This window comes from Neofelis nebulosa, chromosome 5, assembly GCF_028018385.1.
Source record: "Neofelis nebulosa isolate mNeoNeb1 chromosome 5, mNeoNeb1.pri, whole genome shotgun sequence".
Classification (NCBI taxonomy): Eukaryota; Metazoa; Chordata; class Mammalia; order Carnivora; family Felidae; genus Neofelis; species Neofelis nebulosa.
In genome coordinates this window covers 145,336,876-145,361,053 of record NC_080786.1, presented here as the reverse complement: position 1 = coordinate 145,361,053, position 24,178 = coordinate 145,336,876, and the positions used below count along the sequence as shown (strand labels likewise).

General features: G+C 38.8%; 5 protein-coding genes across 5 annotated transcripts; all 5 read left to right on the top strand.

The window, feature by feature from the left end:
- On the top strand, positions 1–670 carry LOC131511491 (keratin-associated protein 21-1-like). Its single transcript, XM_058729140.1, has one exon. The coding sequence runs from the start codon at positions 62–64 to the stop codon at positions 365–367; it is 306 nt and encodes a 101-aa protein (XP_058585123.1). The 5' UTR covers positions 1–61; the 3' UTR covers positions 368–670.
- A 3,368-nt stretch (positions 671–4,038) lies between these two features.
- Positions 4,039–4,563, top strand: LOC131511492 (keratin-associated protein 6-2-like). The gene has a single exon (XM_058729141.1). It carries the CDS (start codon positions 4,075–4,077, stop codon positions 4,300–4,302), a length of 228 nt encoding a protein of 75 aa, XP_058585124.1. The 5' UTR covers positions 4,039–4,074; the 3' UTR covers positions 4,303–4,563.
- A 3,616-nt stretch (positions 4,564–8,179) lies between these two features.
- On the top strand, positions 8,180–8,877 carry LOC131511490 (keratin-associated protein 21-1-like). Its single transcript, XM_058729139.1, has one exon. The coding sequence runs from the start codon at positions 8,211–8,213 to the stop codon at positions 8,502–8,504; it is 294 nt and encodes a 97-aa protein (XP_058585122.1). The 5' UTR covers positions 8,180–8,210; the 3' UTR covers positions 8,505–8,877.
- A 3,267-nt stretch (positions 8,878–12,144) lies between these two features.
- On the top strand, positions 12,145–12,722 carry LOC131511489 (keratin-associated protein 21-1-like). Its single transcript, XM_058729138.1, has one exon. It carries the CDS (start codon positions 12,182–12,184, stop codon positions 12,407–12,409), a length of 228 nt encoding a protein of 75 aa, XP_058585121.1. The 5' UTR covers positions 12,145–12,181; the 3' UTR covers positions 12,410–12,722.
- A 3,585-nt stretch (positions 12,723–16,307) lies between these two features.
- Positions 16,308–16,929, top strand: LOC131511488 (keratin-associated protein 6-2-like). Its single transcript, XM_058729136.1, has one exon. It carries the CDS (start codon positions 16,345–16,347, stop codon positions 16,624–16,626), a length of 282 nt encoding a protein of 93 aa, XP_058585119.1. The 5' UTR covers positions 16,308–16,344; the 3' UTR covers positions 16,627–16,929.
- The last annotated feature ends 7,249 nt before the right edge of the window (positions 16,930–24,178 follow it).

Sequence of the window (24,178 nt, the reverse complement as noted above, 5' to 3'; positions counted from 1 at the left end):
TAGAAGACACACAGTTCACCACATCCTCTCACAACCCACGTGAAATCTCTTCTTTGACAAGATGTGTTGCAACTACGGCAACTCCTGTGGCTATGGCTGTGGCTATGGCTGTGGCTATGGCTATGGCTGTGGCTATGGGCCCTATTACGGCTGTAGTTGTAGACCTGGCTATGGCTGTGGCTATGGTATGGGTTATGGCTGTGGATATGGCTCCCGGTATGGCTGTGGCACTGGCTGTGGATATGGCTGTGGATATGGCTCCTGCTGTGGCTACGGCCCTGGATATGGCTGTGGTTGTGGCTATGGCTCCGGCTGCTATGGTTACCGGCCATTTTGCTATAGAAGATGTTATTCTTCTTGCTGCTAGAACATCACCCCATTGTTCTCTAAATAAGACACATCTAATGAGAGGGCTGAATCATGGATTCATACCTCACATTTTCTATATCCACGAAATTGCATGCTTCACAGAGACTCTCACCTCCAAGCAACATTTCTAGAATGGCATCTTGTGCCTCAAGGCCGTGTGGTATCATCTGACTGTTTTCTAAATGTTGGTCTTTGTTCCTTTACTCTGGATTCTGTCATCTGACTGTGGCAACAAGCCTAACACCCCACAGTTGGGCAAATTCCTTATTCTCAATAAAAATGATTCTTTGCTTCTAATATATCTCTGTGATTTTGCTTATGAATTACTCCTTTTGTGAGGTATTATGACTCCATTGAAAATCTAGGTGACAATATGTTTCATGAACATGAGGGCTCTTCCTTCATATAATGGGAGCCTTTGTTCTCTTATGTGCATCAGAGAAAATACCTTTTTTACCTGTGCCTTGTACCCCTCATGCCCAGGGCCTCATAACTCAACACAAATCACAGAGTATTTGAGAACTTTCATCTGGAAATCACACTCTATGTAGAATGGAGGTGGAGGGGAAAGGCAAGGAGGGATGTTACCTCTTTAGGAGGTTGTGAGTCAAGCTCCAGGGAGAAGAGGTGTGGCCTGAGTACTTCAAGGATGAATGGAATGGAAGAGAGAGTTTCCAGATTAATCAGAAATTAGAAATGGACTCGGGTGTCTAATGAACCAAGGAAAGGATAATTTGGAAGAAAGATGTATTGTATCATCTCTAATGTAATGGAAGTCCAGATGTATTTGTTGGCATATATTGAGAGTGAGGAAATTGATTTCAGTCGCTTAACTCACAAATAGTTTAGAATGTTTTTGAAAGGGAACTATCTTACACTCTGAAGATACAGGAGGAAAATTGTGGAGTACTTTCTTGCTCTCAGAGTGTTGTCATTCTAATGGCTATATATAAAGCAAGTAAGAATTAGTTGAAATTAATTTGGAGAGATCATCCCTATGAAGGCAATAAAACTTCTTACTTTGGAAGAGTTTGCAGGCTGAAGGATTGAGGAGATAGTTCAAGGAGGTATTTTGACATTTTGTGTCGAATGAACTGATGCCATTTGAAAGAAATACTAGAGAGAACAGTTGTAAGTATAAAGGGGAAAGAGAAATTCATGAAGGTTGGGGTATGATTGGTGGTGCACAATTTGTAGTGGAAAAAAGCAAGGGCGTTTGGGAGTTGCGAGCTTGCTATTGTATTGGGTTCTTACCAAAGTGTCTTTTCCTCATATGCCTTCCAGAACTCTAACAGTTAGAGCATACATCAGAAAAAGTCTCCTCAGACTCAATTTCTACCAGCAGAAAGAATGACTCACTGTCTCATCTCCATGACAAAAGTCACTGCAGAAAGTCTGAGTCTGAGGACACTGGAGCTAAAAGACTCCATCCACAACATGGCCAGTTCCAAGGAAGATAACCCTGCCATCAAGGTCAGCCCTGGCATGAGGCTATGCCCATGATATTAAGTGTCCTGCTGTGGAAGGATCAGGGCTTCTGTCTAGGGTTTGAAGTTTTCAATATGGGACATCCTAAGTCTGTTCTGAGGACTGCCTGTGCTCTGGGTTAGTCAAGGGTGGGTAAATCCTACAGACAAGGGAAAGGGATTCTAATAGTTACAGTTTCTTAAAATCTACTCGTTGCTCCATTATGTTCCTTGTCTTTGAAGGCTTTCTGAAGGAGGGAAGAACATCATCAGTTAGGCGTTTACATATCCCTATCCATAGAGGGTATGGATATCCATACCCTTTACATATCCAGAAAGGGTCGATAATTTATCAGGTATAAGATAACTTGTAGATCTGGAACAAGGTGTTCATAAACTGACAACTATACTCAAAATGTGAGATTTAAGACTCACTACTTAAAAACATTTGAGACTCAAGGTTGAATGGAATGAGAACATTGTGATAATATATAGAATTATCTTATAACTTGTACTGGCACACCAACACTTGAACACCTTTTTGTTTCAATGCATTTCTTTACTGGGGAAATATTGACAGAATTCAAATTATGTGCCAGGCTCTACTTCATCTGGAAAGAGGGGTGCACAGAATAAAAGAGGTTTTTTTCTGCCATTATGCATCTGTATTCAGAAACCTGAATGGAAAGGTACTAGAAATAATGCAATAGAGCTAGAAAAGTTTTTCAATAGGTCAGGAGTATTGTGACAAGAAAGAGGGTGTTAGAAAAGCAAAGTGTGTATTCTAGGGATTTTGTGCATTAGAGTTTAGAGTTGTGAATTTCAAGAATGGTAGACAAGTAGAGAAAGTTAAGCTAAAGAACAATTGTAGTGGCTATATTTTCCTTAAAATTTTTGTAATGGTTGAATCACATCAGAGTGATTAGATACACCAGTCTAAAAGTAGTAGGACATACACTCAACTGAAGGAAAGATGTCTACCAAGGAATGACCACAAGAAGAGAAATCAGCAGTTTTATGAAATTCCCAGTTGAAAGCATTCAGGAAAAGAATGGATGTCACTCATTTCTTTGCTGGGAAATTTTAGCGTGGAGTAGAAGGAATGATCTTCCTGAGTTTGTACTCCCTTCCACCTTGGATTTTATAATGGTCACTGTAAAAATAATGCAAATTTTGTATTCTGCCAGTTTCATAAAATGGTGATTGATGTAAAGCCTAGACAACGAAGATAAGCAGAAATATCCCAAGAAACAAACATACAAACAAAAAACAAAGACACCTTCCTTCCTTCTTTCCTTCCTTCCTTCCTTCCTCTGTCTCTCTCCCTTTCTTTCTTTCTTTTTTCTTTCTTTCTTTCTTTCTTTCTTTCTTTCTTTCTTTCTTTCTTTCTTTCTTTCTTTCTTTCTTTCTTTCTTATTCCTTCCTTCCTTCCTTCCTTCCTTCCTTCCTTCCTTCCTTCCTTCCTTCCTTCCTTTAATTCTTTCTTCCTTTCTTCCTTTCTTTCTGACTTCATGTCTGGTAATGGGATGATTGGATAAAGGGTTAGTAGAGAAAAAAAGGAATTATTTGGAATTAGACACCAATAAAGAGAGAATATAGAGATGTGAGATTTAAACCAAGGTTTCTAGATCTCAACACTATTGGCACTGTACAGCAGAAGTTCCAGTGTTGTTGGGCTTTGTTCTGATGACTGGAATTAGCATCTTCCCACGTTTATCACACATGGAGCTAGTAGGTATCTGCAGTAGGTATCTGGGTGTGAGCAGGCAGGCAAAAATTTGCAATGATTCCAGAAAGAAGATGGGAGTTATTTCCTTCCCTATGGGGACAGGTAGATAGTTTAGGAAAGAGGAGAGATCAAGAGGACAAAATTTTTCTAAATGTCCTTCAACCATGATACATAAGGTAAATTAAATGACAACAAGTTGTGAAGGTGGGTACCAGTTTTATGTATGGCTCATGATTCTAGTGAGAGAATTCTTTGGCAGAGCAAATTAAAATACTGTTCTTTAAATATAACTGGAAACTCCAACAGAATGAAGTCACATTTCCCAAGACATTTATTGATTGTTGACAGTGAGTGGCATACCAGAAGTGCTTACATATTTGTTGGGTATATCAGGGGATGAATGGTATGTTCTGCCAATTACTGACAGTATATAAAGGTCCAAGGCTAGTAGAAGACACACAGTTCACCACATCCTCTCGCAACCCACGTGAATTCTCTTCTCTTGACAAGATGTGTTGCAACTATGGCAACTCCTGTGGCTATGGCTGCGGATATGGCTATGGCTGTGGATGTGGTCCCTATTATGGCTGTGGTTATGGCCTCCGTTATGGCTGTGGCTATGGCTCAGGATATGGCTGTGGATATGGTTCCTGCTGTGGCTCTGGCTGTGGATATGGCTCCAGCTGCTGTGGCTACTGGCCACTTTACTATAGAAGATGTTATTCTTCTTGCTGCTAGAACATCACTGTCCAAACCCCACTTGCTTCGGAAATGACATGCTTTAAGAGAAGGCTCATTCAAGGATCTATACCCCAAGATTTATATATCGGGATCATTGCATGTGTCATAGAAGATTTGACCTCCAGTAACATTTGTAGCATGGCATCTTGTGGCTTGAGGCTATGGAGTATCATCTAACTGTTTTCCACAAAGTGTTGGTCTTACTCCCTTAGTATGGAATCTGTGTTGTGACTGTGGCAAGGATCCAAACATCCCACATTTGGGCAAATCCCTTATTCTCAATAAAAATGTTTCATTCCTTGTATCAAATGTCTCTAATCTCCCTTGAGAAAGCCTCGTTTCTTGAGGTGTTATGGCCTCTCTTGAAAATTGGGCTGACAATATATTTCATGTACCGGGTCTCTTTGTGGATATCATACAGGCATTTCTTCTCTTACATGCATCAATATAATGTCTTCTCCACCTAAGTCTCATATCTCTAGCACAGTACTGCAGAACTGTGCCCTGGAAATCACACTGTAGGTAGAATGGATGTGGAGGGAAAAGACGAGGATGAGGAGGGATGGCATCTCCTGGGAGGTTGTGACAGAAGCCCAAGGGGAAGGGGGTGTGGCCTGATCCTTAAAGGATGAATGTGATGGAAGAGAGAGTTTCTGGCATTCATGAGAAATTGAAAGCTCCCTCAGCTGAAGTGTAAAGAACCAAGGAAAGGGTACGTTAGAAGCAAAGCGTGGTATCATATCATCTGAATTAGATGGATTTGCTAATATATATGTTGGCATAAATTGAGTTTGAAGAAATTGATTTAAGTCACTTAACTGACAAATACTCTTGAATGTGTTTGAAAGAGAACCATCCGACACACTGAATACATAGTAGAAAAATTGCAGATGAATTTCCTACTCTCAGGGTGTTTACATTTTGTTGGTGATAATAAATATGTTACAAATTAATTATGACAAATTTAGACACATAATTTGCTTGGAGAGAATAAAACAGCTTCCTGGGGAAGAGAATGAAGGTTCATTAAATATTGGAGAGATAGTTCGGGGTGGTACTTTGATGTTTGGTGTCAAACGATCTGATCAAGTGGAAAGAATGGCCAGAAAGGGCAGTACCAAGCAGAAAGGGGAAGACAAATTCATTATGTGTTGGGTATGATCAATGGTGCCACAATTTTCAGTTGAAAAGAGAAAGGAGTAGGGCTTTAATGGTGTCCTTTAGTGTCTTCCCTGGTGCGTATACAAGAATGGGATGAGAAGCCCAGTCCTTTCTGAGTTTGAGAACCTTCCATTTGTTGGGGTCTGACTTCAGTGTTCTTTCCTCAGGTGCCATTCCAGAACTCTCACCTTTAGATCCTACAATAGAAAATGTATTTCAGACTCAAATTCAACCAGCAGTGAAAAACCAATCACTGACTCATATGCATGGCAAAGGTGAGTGCACAAAGTCTGAGTGTGAGGATCCTAGAGCCAGGAGACTCTAAACTCTGTCAAATTCCAAGGAGGATGGCCTTGCCATCAAGGTCAGCCCTGGATGGAGGCTATGCCCCGTATATTAAGTGTCCTGCTGATGAAGAATTAAGCCTTCTCTCAAGGGATGGAATATATGGGATAGTCTAAATCTGGAACACATGGGATAGTCTAAATCTGATGTGATGACTGAGTGTGCTCTGAGTTAGTCTAGGATGGGTACATCCTACGAACAGGAAAAAGAATTCTAATAATTACAGTTTGATGAAAATCTATTCATTGTTCCATTATGTTCCTTGTCTTTGAAGGCTTCTGAAGGAGGGAAGAATATCATCAATTAGGCACGTATATTATAATTTACATATCTAGTAAATTTCTGGTTATTTATAAGGCATAGAAGAACATACGGAACTATGTGTTCCCAAACAGACAACTTTATTTATTTATTTATTTATTTATTTGGATTTTTTTTCATTTATTTATTTATTTTTTTGAGAGACAGAGTGTCAGCGTGGGAGGGGCAGAGTGAGAAAGAGACACAGAATCGGAATCAGGCTTCAGTCTCCAGGCTGTCAGCACAGAGCACTACGCGGGGCTTGAACACACAAACCATAAGATCATCACCTGAGCTGAGGTTGGACACTTAATCAACTAGCCATCCAGCAACCCCCACACAACTATCTTTAAGGTGTGAAATTTGAGACTTTCTTAGTCCAAGAATATTGGAGATTTTCGGGTTGAATGGAATGAGAATATTGCGATAATATATTGAATTATTTTATAACTTCTAAATGGCACACCAACATTTGAACACGGTTTTGTTCTAATGCATTTTTTAATTGGACAAATACTGACAGAATTCAAATTGTGTGCAGTGCTGTACTTCATCTGGAAGGAAGAGTGCACAGAATAAGAGATTTTTTTTTCTGCCATTATACATCTGTATTGAGAATCCTGAATGGAAAGGTACTAGAAATAATGCAATAGAGCTAGAAAACTTTTTCAATAGGTCAGGAGTATTGTGACAAGAAAGAGAGTGTTAGAAAAGCAAAGTGTGTATTCTAGGGATTTTGTTCATTAGAGCTTATAGTTGTGAATTTCGAGAATGGTAGACAAGTAGCAAAAATTAAGCTACAGAACAATTGTAGTGGGCATATTTTCCTTAAACTCCTTGTAAAGGATGAATCACAGCAGAGGGATCACATACCCCAGTCTAAAAGTAGTAGGAAATACTGTCAACTGAAAGAAAAATGTCTACTAAGGAAAGATCACAGGAAAGGAAATCAGCAGTTTTATGAAATTTCCTGTTGAAAGCATTCAGGAAAAGACTGGATGTCCCACATTTCTTTGATGGGAAATTTTAGCGAGGAGTAGAAAGAATGATCCTTCTGGGTTTGTACTCCCTTGCAACTTGCATTTTTTAGTTGTCACAGTAAAAAGTAATGCAAATTTTGGATTCTGCCAGATTCATAAAATGGTGATTGATATAAAGCATAGACAACCAAGATGAGCAGAAATATCCTAAGAAACAACCATACAAACAGCAGAGACACCTCCGTTTCTCCCCTCCTTCTTTCCTTCCTTCCTTCCTTCCTTCCTTCCTTCCTTCCTTCCTTCCTTCCTTCCTATCTTTCTTCTTTCTTTCTTTCTTTCTTTCTTTCTTTCTTTCTTTCTTTCTTTCTTTCTTTCTTTCTTTCTTTCTATCATGTCTGGTAATGGAATGATTGGATAAAGGGTTTAGTTAAGAAAAAAAAGAAGTATTTGGAATTAGACACCAATAAAGAGAGAATATAGAGATGTGAGATTTAAACCAAGGTTTCTATATCTCAACACTATTGGCATTGTACAGCAGAAGTTCCAGTGTTGTTGGGCTTTGTTCTGATGACTGGAATTAGCATCTTCCCACGTTTATCACACTTGGAGCTAGTAGGTATCTGCAGTAGGTATCTGGGTGTGAGCAGGCAGGCAAAAATTTGCAATGATTCCAGAAAGAAGATGGGAGTTATTTCCTTCCCTATGGGGACAGGTAGATAGCTTAGGAAAGAGGAGAGATCAAGAGGACAAAATTTTCCTAAATGTCCTTCAACCATGATACATAAGGTAAATTAAATGACAACAAGTTGTGAAGGTGGGTACCAGTTTTATGTATGGCACATGATTCTAGTGAGAGATTATTTGGCAGAGCAAATTAAAATGCTGTTCTTCAAATGGAACTGGAGACTCCAACAGAATGAAGTCACATTTCCCAAGACATTTATTGATTGTTGACAGTGAGTGGCATACCAGAAGTGCTTACATATTTGTTGGGTATGTCAGGGGATGAATGGTATGTTCTGCCAATTACTGACTGTATATAAAGGTCCAAGGCTAGCAGAAGACAGTCAGTTCACCACATCCTCTCACAACCCACGTGAATTCTCTTCTCTTGACAAGATGTGTTGCAACTACGGCAACTCTTGTGGCTATGGCTGTGGCTATGGCTATGGCTATGGCTATGGCCCCTATTATGGCTATAGTTATGGACCTGGCTATGGCTGTGGCTATGGAATGGGTTATGGCTGTGGAAATGGCTTCCAGTATGGCTGTGGCGCTGGGTGTGGATATGGCTGTGGATATGGCTCCTGCTGTGGCTATGGCCCTGGATATGGCTGTGGTTGTGGCTATGGCTCCAGCTGCTATGGTTACCAGCCATTTTGCTATAGAAGATGTTATTCTTCTTGCTGCTAGAACATCACCCCATTGTCCTCTAAATAAGACACATCTAATGAGAGGGCTGAATCATGGATTCATACCTCACATTTTCTATATCCACAAAATTGCATGCTTCACAGAGGCTCTCACCTCCAAGCAACATTTCTAGAATGGTATCTTGTGCCTCAAGGCCGTGTGGTATCATCTGACTGTTTTCTAAATGTTGGTCTCTATTCCCTTACTCTGGATTCTGTCATCTGACTGTGGGAACAAGCCTAACACCCCACAGTTGGGCAAATTCCTTATTCTCAATAAAAACTGATTCTTTGCTTCTAATATATCTCTGTGATTTTGCTTATGAATTACTCCTTTTGTGAGGTATTATGACTCCACTTGAAAATCTAGGTGACAATATATTTCATGAACATGAGGGCTCTTCCTTCATATAATGGGAGCCTTTGTTCTCTTATGTGCATCAGAGAAAATGCCTTTTCTACCTGTGCATTGCACCCCTCATGCCCAGGCCCTCACAACTCAACACAAATCACAGAGTATTTCAGAACTTTCATCTGGAAACCACACTCTCTGTAGAATGGAGGTGGAGGGGAAAGGCAAGGAGGGATGTTACCTCTTTTGGAGGTTGTGAGACAAGCTCCAAGGAGAGGAGGTGTGGCCTGAGTACTTCAAGGATGAATGGAATGGAAGAGAGAGTTTCCAGATTAATGAGAAATTAGAAATGGACTTGGATGTCTAATGAACTAAGGAAAGGATAATTTAGAAGAAAGATGTATTGTATCATCTGTAATTTAATGGAAGTCCGGATGTATTTGTTGGCATATATTGAGAGTGAGGAAATTGATTTCAGTTACTTAACTCACAAATAGTTTAGAATGCTTTTGAAAGGAACTATCTTACACACTGAAGATACAGGAGGAAAATTGTGGAGTACTTTCTTGCTCTCAGAGTGTTGACATTCTAATGGCTATATTTAAAAATAAGTAGGAATTAGTTGAAGTTAATTTGGAGAGATCATCCTTATGGAGGCAATAAAACATCTTACTTGGGACGAGATTGCAGGCTGAAGGATTGCAGAGATAGTTCAAGGAGGTATTTTGACATTTTGTGTCGAATGAACTGATGCCATTTGAAAGAAATACTAGAAAGAACAGTTGTAAGTATAAAGGGAAAGAGAAATTCATGAAGGTTGGAGTTTGGTTGGTGGTGCCACAATTTGTAGTGGAAAAAAGCAAGGGATAGATTGGGAGTTTGTGAGATTACAATTGTGTTGGGTTCTTGCCAAAGTGTCTTTTCCTCATGTGCCTTCCAGAACTCTAACAGAGCATACATCAGAAAAAAGTGTCTTCAGACTCAATTTCTACCAGCAGAAAAAATGACTCACTGTCTCATCTCCATGACAAAAGCCACTGCAGAAAGTCTGAGTCTGAGGACACTGGAGCTAAAAGCCTCCGTCCACAACATGGCCAATTCCAAGGAGGATAACCCTGCCATCAAGGTCAGCCCTGGCATGAGGCTATGCCCAGGATATTAAGTGTCCTGCTGTGGAAGGATCAGGGCTTCTGTCAAGGGTTTGAAGTTTTCAATATGGAACATCCTAAGTCTGTTCTGAGGACTGCCTGTGATCTGGGTTAGTCAAGGTTGGGTAAATACCACAGACAAGGGAAAGGAATTCTAATAATTACAGTTTGTTAAAATCTACTCATTGTTCCATATTGTTCCTTGTCTTTGAAGGCTTTCTGAAGGAGGGAAGAACATCATCAGTTAGGCTTTTATATCACAATTTACATATCCATAAAGGGTCGAAAATTTATTAGGTATATAAGATAACTTGCACATCTGTCACAAGGTGTTCATAAACTGACAAGTATCCTCAAAATGTGATATTTGAGTCTCACTAGTTAAACACTTTTGAGACTTTCAGGATGGAAAGAGTAGATTGGAATGAGAACATTGTGATAATACATAGAATTATCTTATAACTTCTAATGGTACACCAACACTTGAACACTTTTTTGTTTTAATGCATTTCTTTACTGGGGAAATATTGATGGAATTCAAATTATGTGCCCGGCTCTACTTCATCAGGAAATAGGGGTGCACAGAATAAAAGAGTTTTTTTTCTGCCATTATGCATCTGTATTCAGAAACCTGAATGGAAAAATACTAGAAATACTGCAAGAAAGCTAGACAACTTTTCCAATTGTTCGGGAGTATTGTGACAAGTAAGAGCATGCTAGAAAAGTAAAGTGTGTATTCTAGGGATTTTGTGCATTAGAGCTTATAGTTGTGAATTTCAAGAATGGTAGAGAAGTAGAAAAAATTAATCTAAAGAACAATTGTAGTAGGTATATTTTCCTTAAATTCTGGTAAGGGGTGAATTGCAGAGTGATCAGATAGACCAGTCTAAATGTAGTAGGAAATACTGTCAACCAAGGAATGATCACAGGAAAGGAAATCAGCAGTTTTATGAAATTCCCAGTTGAAAGCATTGAGTAAAAGACTGGATGTCACACATTTTTTGATGGGAAATTTTAGCGTGGAGTAGAAGGAATGATCTTCCTGAGTTTGTTCTCCTTTCCAGCTTGGATTTTATAGTTGTCACAGTAAAAAGTAATACAAATTTGGATTCTGCCAGATTCATGGAAAGGTGATTGATATAAAGCCAGGACACCCAAGATGAGCAGAAACATCCCAAGAAACAACCATACAAACAAAAAACAGGGACACCTTCCTTCCTTCCTTCCTTCCTTCCTTCCTTCCTTCCTTCCTTCCTTCCTTCCTTCCTTCCTTCCTTCCTTCTTTTCTTTCTTTCTTTCTTTCTTTCTTTCTTTCTTTCTTTCTTTCTTTCTTTCTTTCTTTCTATTATTTCTTTCTTTCTAATTTCTTCCTTCCTTCCTTCCTTCCTTCCTTCCTTCCTTCCTTCCTTCCTTTAATTCTTTCTTCCTTTCTTCATTTCTTTCTGACTTCATGTCTGGTAATGGGATGATTGGATAAAGGGTTTAGTTAAGAAAAAAGGAAGTATTTGGAATTAGACACCAGTAAAGAGAGAATATATAGATGTGAGGTTGCAAACCAAGGTTTCTAGATCTCAACACTATTGGCATTGTGCAGCAGATGTTCCAGTGTTGTTGGGCTTTATCCTGTTGGCTAGAATTAGCATCACCCTCGTTTATCACATTTGGAGCTAGTAGATATCTGCAGTAGGTATCTGGGTGTGAGAAGGCAGGCAAAAATTTGCAATCATTCCAGAAAGGAGATGGGAGTTATTTCCTTCTCTATGGGGACGTGTAGATAGTTTAGGAAAGAGGAGAGATCAAGAGGAACAAATTTTCTTAAATGTCCCTCAACGATGATACATAAGGTAAATTAAATGACAGCAAGTTGTGAAGTTGGGTACCAGTTTTACGTATGGCACATGATTCTAGTGAGAGAATTCTTTGGCAGAGCAAATTAAAATGCTGTTCTTTAAATATTACTGGAGACTCCAACAGAATGAGGTCACATTTCCCAAGACATTTATTGATTGTTGACAGTGAGTGGCATACCCGAAGTGCTTACATATTTGTTGGGTATGTCAGGGGATGAATGGTATGTTCTGCCAATTACTGACAGTATATAAAGGTCCAAGGCTAGTAGAAGACACACAGTTCACCACATCCTCTCGCAACCCACGTGAAGTCTCTTCTCTTGACAAGATGTGTTGCAACTATGGCAACTCTTGTGGCTATGGCTACGGATATGGCTATGGCTGTGGATGTGGTCCCTATTATGGCTGTGGTTATGGCCTCCGTTATGGCTGTGGTTATGACTCAGGGTATGGCTGTGTTAATGGCACCAGATATGGCTGTGGCTATGGCTATGGCTCCAGCTGCTGTGGCTACCAGCCATTTTGCTATAGAAGATGTTATTCCTCTTGCTGGTAGAACATCACTGTCCAAGCCCCACTTGCTTCTGAAATGACATGCCTTAAGAGAAGGCTCATTCAAGGATATATATTTATATATCGAGATTTATATATCGAGAGCATTGCATGTGTCATAGAAGATGTGACCTCCAGTAACATTTGTAGCATGGCATCTTGTGGCTTGAGGCTATGGAGTATCATCCAACAGTTTTCCAAAAAGTGTTGTTCTTACTCCCTTAGTATGCATTCTGTGTTGTGACTGTGGCGTGGATCCGTACATTCCACATTTGGGCAATCCCCTTATTCTCAATAAAAATGTTTCATTCCTTCTATCAAATGTCTCTAGTCCCTCTTGAGAAAGCCTCATATCTTGAGGTGTTATGGCCGGTCTTGAAAATTGGGCTGACAATATATTTCATGTACCCGGGTCTCTTTCTGGATATCATAGAAGTATTTCTTCTCTTACATGCATCAATATAATGTCTTCTCCACCTAAGTCTCATATCCTTAACACTCCAACACAAATCACACAGTATTGCAGAACTGTGTCCTGGAAATCACACTGTAGGTAGAATGGATGTGGAGGGAAAAGATGAGGATGAGGAGGGATGGCACCTCTTGGGAGGTTGTGACAGAAGCCCAAGGGAAAGGAGGTGTGGCCTGATCACTTAAAGGATGAATGTGATGGAAGAGAGAGTTTCTGGTATTTCTGCGAAATTGGAAGCTGCCTCAGCTGAAGTGTAAAGAACCAAAGAAAGGGTAAGTTAGAAGAAAAGCATGATATCATATCATCTGAATTGGATGGATTTGCTAATATATTTGTTAGCATAAATTGAGTTTGAGGAAATTGATTTAAGTTACTTAATTGACAAATACTTTTGAATGTGTTTGAAAGAGAACCATCCAACACACTGAATACACAGTAGAAAAATTGTAGATGAATTTCCTACCCTCAGAGTGTATACATTTTGTTGGTTTTAATAAATATTTTACAAATTAATTATGACAAATTTAGACACATAATTTGCTTGGAGGGAATAAAACAGGTTCTTGGGGAAGACAATGAAGGTTGAAATATTGGAGAGATAGTTCAGGGAGGTATTTTGATGTTTTGTGTCAAATGAACTGATCCAAGTTGACAGAATGACTAGAAAGGAGAGCACTAAATAAAAAGGGCGGAAAAGAAATTCATTAAGTTTTGGGTATGATCAGTGCTGCCACAATTTTCAGTTGAAAAAAGCAAGGACCTGTGCTTTAATGGTAGCATTTACGGCATTACTTGGTACAGATATAAGAATGGGATGTAAAGCCCAGTTCTTTCTGAGTTTGAGAACCTACTAGTTTGTTGGGGTCTGTTTTCAATGTCCTTTCCTCATGTGCCATTCCAGAACTCTAACCTTTAGATCCTACAGTAGAAAATATTTTTCAGGGTCAAATTCAGCCAGCAGTGAAAAGTGACTCACTAACTCATCTCCATGACAAGGGTCATTATAAAGTCTGAGTCTGAGGTACCTGGAGCTTGGAGACTCCACAGCATGGCCAATTCCAAGGAAGATAGTGCTGCCATCAAGGTCAGCCCTGGAGTGAGGCTATGCCCAGGATATAACGTGTTCTGCTGATGAAGAGACATGGTTTCTTTCAAGAGTTGGGCATTTTTCACAGATGGAACATCTTTAAATCAGATCTGGGGACTGACTGTCCTTTGGGTCAATATGAGTGGGGAAACCCTACAAAGATGGGTAGAGAATTCTAATAATGAAGTTCACTGAACATCTAACTTATGGTTTCATTTATGTTCCTTGTCATTGAATACTTTCTGGAGGAGGGCAGAATATTATTAATTAGGCATGTATATCAAAATTTACATGTGTAGTGAAGTGCCGATCATTTATGAAACATTTAAGATAATTTATGCCTCTGGAAATATGTCTTTGTAAGCTAACACATATCCTCAAAATGTGAAATTTGTGACTCTCTTAGTCACAGAACATTTGAAAGTTTCAGCTTGAGTAAAATGGGAACACTCCAATGTTAGAACATATTTTGTTTTAATGCATCTGTTTTTATCGGTGGAAATATTGATTGATTTCAAATTACATGCCAGGCACTCTACTTAGAACTTGTGACTCAGAGATGTACAAAATATAGATTTTTTTTCTGCTGTTAGGATCAGTATCCAGAGATCTGAATGGAAATGTACTAGAAATAATGCAATAAATATAGGAATGATTTTCAATAGCTGAGGCATATTGTGACCAGAAAGTGGGTTTTTGAAAATTAACATGTCTATTCTAGGGAAGCTTTGCATTAGAATTTGTCATTTCGAATTTCAAGACTGACAGAAAAGGAGAGAAAATAAAAGGTAAAGAACAATTGCATGGGATATGTTTTCTTTAAGCTTCTTGTTAGTGATGACACATAGCAGAGTAATCAAACAGACCAGTGACCAGTATAAGAAAAATCAGTTGGAAGTATTCTTAACTGAAGGAAAAATGTCTAATAATTAAAGTTCTCAGAAAAGAAAATCAGCAGCTTTATGAAAAATCTCTGTTGAAAGCACTTGATAAAGGACTTGTTGGCACTCATTACTTTGTTGTTGAAATTTGAAAGTGGAGTAGAAGGAATAATCTTCCTGAGTTTGTACTTCCAACACGGATTTCATAGCTGTTATAGTAAAAAGTTAAATTTTGGATTGTGCCTGAATCTGAAAATAGTGACTTAGACAACAAAAATAACCAAAAACATCACAAACAAAAAGTAAACAACTTTTTTTTTAACTACACATCTGCTGATGGAAAGGTCAGTTGTTTGGTTTAGTTGAGAAGAAAGGAATATTTGGACTTAGACAGCAATAAAGAAAGAACCTAGGGCACCTGGGTGGCTCAGTCCATTGGGCCTCCGACTTTAGCTCAGGTCATGATCTTGCGGTTTGTGAGTTTGAACCCCGCGTCAGGCTCTGTGATGACAGCTCGCAGCCTGCAGCCTGCTTCAGATTCTGTGTCTCCCTCTCTCTCTGCTCTTCCCCTGTTCTGCTCCCCTGTCTCTTTCTCAAAAATAAATAAACATTAAAAAAATGAAAAAAAAAAGAAAGAACGTAATTTATAGATGCGATGTTATAAACCAAGGTTTCTGAATCTCAGCACTATTGACATCTGACATTAGATCTTTCAATGTTGTTGGGGGTTGTTCTGTGCCCTGATATTATCATCATCCCTGGTTTCTCCCACAAGGAGACAGTAGGCATATACAGTAGGTATCTGGATGCAAGAAGCCTGCCAAGAAGTTGTGATGATTCCAGAAAGGAGTTGGGAGTTATTTCCTTCCCCAAGGGCAGAGGTAGATGTTTTGAGAAGGAGGAGAGATCAAGAGGGACAAAATTTTCCTAAATTCCCCCTGAACTTGTTATATGAAATATATTAAAAGATAGGAGGTTGTGAAGTTTGGTATCTGTTCTATGTAGATTACATGATGCTACTGAGATAATTCTTTGGCAGAGTAAATGAAAATGCTGCCTCTACATAGGGTCACCTGGGTGGCTCAGTCTGGTAAGCATCTGACTCTTGATTTCAGCTCAAGTCATGATCTCATGGTTCTTGAGTTGATGAGATTGGACTCTGCGCTGACAGAGCGGGGCTTGCTTGGGATTCTCCCTCTGTGTCTCTGCCTCTCTTCCGCTCATGCTCTATTTCTCAAAATAAATAAAGTTAAAAAAATTGTTGCTCTTTAAATAAAATGAGAGTCACCCCCAAATAAACAGTTTATTTTACCCAAGGCATTACTGATTGTTGACAGTTACTGGCACAGCATAGTTGCTTACATATTTGTTGGGTAAGTCAGGGGATGAATGGCATGCTCTGTCAATTACTGGCAGTATATAAAGGTCCAAGGCTAGTAGAAGACATGCACTTCACCACATCCTCTCGCAACCAACGTGAATTCTCTTCTCTTGACAAGATGTGTTGCAACTACGGCAACTCCTGTGGCTATGGCTGCGGATATGGCTATGGCTGTGGATGTGGCCCCTATTATGGCTGTGGTTATGGAACAGGCTATGGCTGTGGCTATGGTACTGGATATGGCTGTGGATATGGCTCACGGTACGGCTGTGGCTCTGGCTGTGGATATGGCTCCTGCTGTGGCTATGGCACTGGATATGGCTGTGGCTATGGCTATGGCTCCAGCTGCTGTGCCTACCGGCCATTTTTCTATAGAAGATGTTATTCTTCTTGCTGCTAGAACATCACTGTTCAAACCCCACTTGCTTCTGAAATGACACGCCTTAAGGGAAGGCTGATTCAAGAATCCATACCCCAAGACTTCTATATCTAAGAAATTGCATGCTTTGTAGAAGATTTGACCACCACTAACATTTGTAGGGTGGCATCTTGTGGCTGTGTAGTATCATCTTACTGTTTTCCATATGTTGGGCTTTACTCCCTTAATCTGGATTCTGTTTTGTGACTGTGGCAATGATCCTAACATTCCACAGCTGGGCAAATCCCTTATTCTCAATAAAAATGGTTCTTTGCTTCTAACACATCTCTGTGTTCTTGCCTGTGAATTACTCCTTTTTTTGAGGTGTTATGGTGTCTCTTGAAATCCAGCTGACAATATATTTCACGAACCCTCGACTTTTCTCCTTGGTACAATACAAGCATTTCTTCTCTTATGTACATCAGAGATAATGTCTTCTCCACCTATTTCTTGCATCCTTCATACTCAGCCCTCACACAGTATTTCAGAACTGAGTCCTGAGAATCACACTGTATCTAGAATGCAGGTGAAGGGGAAAGATGAGGTGGGATGTCATCTCTTCAGGAGGCTGTGACAGAAGCCCAAAGGAGCGGAGGTGTGGCTTGAGCACTTAAAGAATAAATGGAATGGAAGAGAGTTCCCAGGATTAATGAGAAATTGGAGGGGCGCCTGGGTGGCTCAGTCGGTTGAGCGCCGACTTCGGCTCAGGTCACGATCTCGCCGTCCGTGAGTTCGAGCCCCGCATCGGGCCCCTGTGCTGACAGCTCAGAGCCCGGAGCCTGTTTCGGATTCTGTGTCTCCCTCTCTCTGACCCTCCCCCATTCATGCTCTGTCTCTCTCTGTCTCAAAAATAAATAAACGTTAAAAAAAAAAAAAAAAAAAAAGAAATTGGAAGTAGACTCAGGTGATGGATGAATAACTAAGGAAAGGATAAGTAGAATAAAAATGTGGTATCATGTCATCTGCATTTTGATGCAAGTGCAAACACTTTTGTTTGCATATATTGAGTTTGTGAAACTGATATTAGTCACTTAACTGGCAAATAGTTTTGAATATTTTTGAAAGGGAACTGTCTTACACACTGAAGATACAGGTCCAACATTGTAGACGGGTTTCCTGCTGTCAGAGTGTTTACATTCTAGTAGGTGATAATAAAAAGAAAAGTAAGAATTAAAATAAATTTAATGTTTTTTTAAAATTTATTTTTGACGGAGAGAGAGAGAGAGAGAGAGAGCGAGAGCCTGAGCGGGGGAGGAACAGAGAGAGAGGGAGACACAGAATCTGAAGCAGGCTCCAGGCTCTGAGCTGTCAGCACACAGCCCCACACGGGGCTTGAACTCACGAACCGTGAGATCATGACCTGAGCCGAAGTCAGATGCTCAACCGACTGAGCCACCCAGGTGCCCATAATTAAAATAAATTTAAATGGATGATTGTTATGGTGGAAATAAAACAGCCTCCTGGGGAAGAGAGTGCAGTTTGAAGTATTGGATACAGTTCTGGGCAGTATTTTGAAGTTTTGTGTCATCTGAAATTTTGGCAGTTGTAAGAAAGTCTAGAAAGGACAGTAGGAAGTGTAAAAGGAAAGAGAAATTCATTAAGTTTTGGGTATGATCAGTGGTGCCATAACAACCAGTTTGAAAGTACAAGGACTAGTGCTTTGAGTGTCTAGTCTTTGAGTGCCCTACTCGGTGCAGATGTCTTTGAGTGTCTTTGAGCAGATAAGAATGGGATGAAAAGCCCAGTCCTTTCTGAGTTTGAGAGCCTACGAGTTTGTTGGGGTCTGACTTCAGGGTTTTTCCTCATATGCCTTTCCAGAACTCTAACATGTAGATCTTACAATAAAAAATGTCCTTTCAGACTCAATTTCAACCAGCAGTGAAAAATGACTCACTGACTCATCCCCATGACAAAGGTCACTTCACAAAATGTGAATCTGAGGTTCCTGGAGTTTGGAGACTCCACAACATGGCCAATTCCAAGGAAGATGGTTCTGCCATCAAGGTCAGCCCTGGAGTGAGGCTATACCCAGCATATAATGTGTCTTACTGATGAGAAAACCGGGGTGCTTTCAAGAGTTGGACAGTTTTCAGTGATGGAACATTTGTTAGTCGGAGCTGAGGACTGACTGCTTTGCATAATATACATTTAGTCTTACAAAGAAGAGAAGCTACTTCTAATGATTGCTTGTGGTTGAAAATCTACTCATTGTTTCATATGGCCTTTGTCATCACAGACATTTTTAAAAATGTGGGGATACGATTTTTTTAAGTATTATAAGGTCATCTACATATCCAAACAACAGTCTTCACGAAATAACATTAAATATATGTTCAAATGACAAATATTGTGACTCTCTTAGTCAACAAACAATTGTGTAGAATGTCACAGTTGGTGAGAGAGGGAGGGAACCACAAGTTCTTTGCTAGGTGGGAAGACCAAAGACTAAATTGTAGGAAAAGTGGGTGGGTGGGTCAGGACCCCATCATGAGACAGGTGGAAGGGAAAAACCTGGTCACAATATTTTCTCTAGCGACGAATGAGATGTGGTGGTCAGGGGAGACTGGAATATACCAAATGGGTGATGTCAGTCAAAAGACAAGATGGTGCAGAATATCAGTATTCCAACCAGGCCTCAGAGATATGGTATACCAGTATGTGAAAAAGGGGTCCGGAATTTACATGTAAGGGACAGTAGATTATGGCGAATACACGGATAAAATTAATGTGAGGTGACAAGCAACAGCAATCATAGCTGATAACGTATTTCTGAGTGACCATACCAAAGAAAAGGCATAGCGTGGATGATTTTTCTTTGGCCATTGTTTGGTACAGTCTCATTTCCAAATCATGTATATTCTTTATAGTTCCTAAGGATAAGAATTAAAATACTCTTTTATATAAAATAAAAAAAAACCCAAAATAATTATGACTCTCATCTTGAGTAAATGAGGAAATTAAAATTGTAAAAGAGAGATAGGGTTGATAAAATCAGAGATAGTTCGTGTGTGTGTGTGTGTGTGTGTGTGTACTATTCATCAGGGAAGGCTGGGAAAAATGAAGATATGGCTTCAGACATTGGGTCACATAATGGAGGAAATGGATACCATTGATAAAAGTGATTACTTCTTATAATCAGGAAATGATTTAAGCATTAAAAGTTCTTCATGAAGAGACTCAAGATCTTTTTCTTTGATGAGCTATTGCATATTGTTGATGTACTAAATTATAAAATCAGGCATTTTTTCTTTTGGTAATTTAACAAATTTTAACATCCATGATCCAGCTACATGTTATGATTGATGTTGGGGACAGAGGCACAAAGAACACACAGTTCCTTCTTCCAATAATTAAAGATATTCATTTGGATACAAAATAATAAATCATACATTCACATTATAGCATGCATGTTTATAGGTGTTATAGAGATGGTGAGGAAGAATTCAAAGGAGAAGACAAAATGAGTCATAATGTATAAAAGGAGTACTAGACAAGATATTGCTTCTAAAGGAGAATGACATATGAGCAAAGCCATGAAGGAAGAGTTGAAATTGATCTGCTACATGTGAAGGAAAATAAAATTGAAGGAAGAGGAATTTTAAAAAGAAATGAATAAGTTGACAGCTTACTGCTTAAGTAGTAACCTCTGTTGGAAAGCTTATAATCAGTATTACACCCATATAGGAATTCTGAGATTCTCTTAAGTTGCATTGTCCAAGATGGTAGCCACTAGAGGGATATGACCATTGAGCACTTGAAATATGGCTGGTCCAAAATGAAATGCATTGAAGTATAAAGTACACACTAGATTTCAAAGACTTGGTATAAAAAAGAATTAAAACTATATATCAAATAATTAAAAAATATTAGTTCAATATTGTTATAATATTTTGAATATATTAGGTTAAGTAAAATATGCTATAAAATCAATTCATCTGTTTCTTTTTATTTTTTTAAAATGTGGCTACTGGAAAATTCTAAAATGTATGTGTTTAATGATAATTCCTATTGTACAGTTTGGTTCTATAAAGTCACAACAAGCTGGCCAGTGAGGACTTTGGCCTAGAAGGGAAGCCATGTTTGTCCACCTGTTATCAAGGTATAGGGAGTAGATCATTCTGGGGAAGTAAGACCACAATAGCCAGTGCTAAAGACTTCAGGGGTGCTTAGTAACAAGGTTTTCATTTGAGATAGTTTGTTCAGTAAATGGGATTAATCAATTTACTGTTTAAGATAAAGAAAAGATGGATACCTGCCTTACCCCAAACACAAAAGAAGTGGCATATTGATTTAAGTTGTAAACATGAAAGTTAATTTATTAGAGTATCAAGAGATGATATAGACTTCGAGGAATTTTGTAAGCTATTTAATCTGAAACTAGTCATGCTAAGAATATTTACATCACGGAAATTGCAAATCAGACCCCCTACCTTCAGCAGAGGTCATTACACAATTAAATGGCAGGCCACTGCCCACATGCCTCTTGTTATTGAGAATAAACTTACTTTTTTGAAAGTTTTAAAATGTGGATGTATTATTTATAAACCTGAAAAAGAAAAATAAAACTCCACAGAAATCAGTAAGAGGGGTTACAGTATTTCTTTATGTCCAGAAATCTTTAGAGCTTATCTTAAGTTGGTATCTACGTTCCCCTTGCATGAAACGCTGGATTTAACTACATTCTCCTTCTGCAAAATATCATTTCCTCAAGGCCATCCCAATGATTACACTTCCAAGGAGAAAATTGTGTGGATAGTGATTAAGGGTCCAGGATCCAGAGTCACACTACTTGTGCTTTAGCTACATCAGTTATTAGCTGATATTATTTAACACCTCTGAGCCTCAGTATATTCAGAGGTAAAATGCTAAAAGAGTGCTAAGTCAGGATTGTTGAAAGTACAAAATGAATAAAATATGCAAAACTCTACCACTGTGAGAATGCAGTACATTTTTGTTATTATATTTATTATTAGGTTGCTCATAGTGAAGTGGCTGACATTTAACCATTTTAATCTAAAACTTTGTATATGGCTCAACCTTATATATTATATCTATTAATATTGGCAGCATTTTGATAATTCCAGAATTTTAATCCATAATCCCAATATTCTCATGTCAGATACATAGGTTAAACTCCCAAGGTAGATGTTCTGTACATCTATCATACATGCATTCCATAGTTATGAACTCTGACATATGTTTTGATGCCAAGTAAATTGACATTGTGTTTGTCAATGTACTTTTCATAACAAATTAATGGGTATTAGTAAAGTAGTTTATTTTCTGATGATTGGGTCCTGTTTTTTTTTTGTATCAAGTTCTATTAGTAGAGAAGTTTCCATTCGATTTGGCAGAGGGGGTGAGATCTATAATAAAAAAAGCTTTTATTAAGGGGGAGGTGATAACCATAGGTATTGGTTGCAGCATATTGAAGAGCTAACGGGGAAGGAAGAGCAAACATTGAATACAATCTAATATTTCATGTAGCATGAGGTGGAAACATAAAGAATGGTCTAATGGAAATGATGATTCACTCTCCCTAGAGTTTCTAAAGCACAGAACTCATCCTTGAGCTCTAGATACATACTTTTTATTCAATACCCTATGCCCTAGAATAGCACTTGCATGATGTAGGTCTTCAAAAATTCTTGTAAAATTAATTGTTTAGTCACTGTCTGGAAAAAGAATCAATGGAATGATGAGGGTAAATACGATCATACTAAAGATGGTTTAGAAAGCAGGTGATGTGAAATGTCAAAGGGTCATGGAGTTTTCAGGAATGGAGCCAATGTTGAATATGTTTTAGTGGAAAGAATTATGAAAATTGGGACAGTCATAATTAGAAGGCAATCTATAATGTTTCAGGTTTTAATTTTGACATCGTACTTGTGGATCCAGATGCTTTTAATCTATATTGACTAAAATTTGAGATGTCTAGAAAAGTTACCGTCATTTCTACTTAAATGCTGACTTACAAAATGTTATGAAGATCGTACTCTCAGTAGACAGAGATTGCAGATGCAGAGGGACAGTCCTAGTACCACCATGTGGTACTTAAGAGGAGTCCTGGAGCAGGTCTGAGAGGGGGCTGAGTTGTCTGCTTTGGCTGTGAGGGGAAGATCGTAAAGAAAGAAAATCCAGATGACAGAAGTGTAAGAGAAAAGTTGCAAAATACTGGCAATCTCAGTCAGACAAAGTGAATATTTTGCTTTTGAAACACTGAAGGAAACAATAATTCATGAAAAAAAATTCATGGGTCCTGTCCTAGCTTTTATGTTATAGGGAGGATTGAGAGAATTCAACTCTACCCCTAAATAACTTATCATCCTTGGGCAAGACTTAAGTATCCTCAGCCTCCTTTTTCTCATCTGGAACATGTGTAAAAATGCACACCACAATTTCCTACTTTATGTTGTTTTTGTCAGATTCAGATGAAGTGATAAATCTGAGTGTAACTCAAAAGCTATAGAAAGAAATACAAATGTTAATAATAATTATTGTTGTTCTTCTAATAATTATTTTTCTTATATAACATCCTATCCATTAAAATAACAATAATTTTACAGGTGGAAGAAATCTCATAGACTCTCATTCAACAGTTAGTGAGTTACCTAGTTCTTTAGATTCACAGAAAATAAAGACAGTTATTGGCCTTAAATAACACACAATCGATGAAGGGAATCAGATAATTAAAACACAGCATGCTAATACAACATATTCAGTACCACAATAAAGGTAAACTATGGAAGAACAGAGGAATTATGTTTAATACATGTACTTCAGGAATGCTTCCTATACAGGGTATAGTCTAAGCTGTGTTTTAATGAATCAGTAGAATGTGGGGAAGATAAAATTTTGGCAATGCAAGTGGCAGATATTTCAAAACAATATGTCATATTGGGGCACCTGGGTGGCTCAGTTGGTTAAATGCCTGACTTCGGCTCAGGTCATGATCTAGTGGTCCATGAGTTTAAGCCCCATATTGGTCTCTGTGCTGATAGCTTGGAGCCTGGAGCCTGCTTTGGATTCTGTGTCTCCCTCTCTCTTTGCCCCTCCCTTGCTCACACTCTGTCTCTCTCTCTCTCAAAAATAAGTAATAAACATTTAAAAATATATGTCATACTGAAAAATGTCTTAAATAGAGTGGATTATATTATATTGGATAAAATAATGGTGGTTTTTATTTTGATATTTTGCATCAGATCCCTGATTTATACTAATTTAGATTTCCTCACCTGTCTCTTGCTCCAGCCACACTGTAGTAGCCATTCTACCTGGGTTCCCTCCACTTTCTTGTAGATATAACTGGAAAATGTGTCACCTAATACTCCTGCTGTTTGCCTCTCACTTCCAGCCACGATGCTTTCCTGTTGAACCTGAGAGGAGATGCTGGAGCGTCTCTCAGTGCCCATGTATGTTTATCTGGAATTGCAGGAGGGCTAGTGCCCCCTGGAGTGAAAATCTAAATTAGGTTTGTTAACATTCCACAGACCTATAATACGAGGGTTACGTCTGTTTTCCTATAATTCTCGTG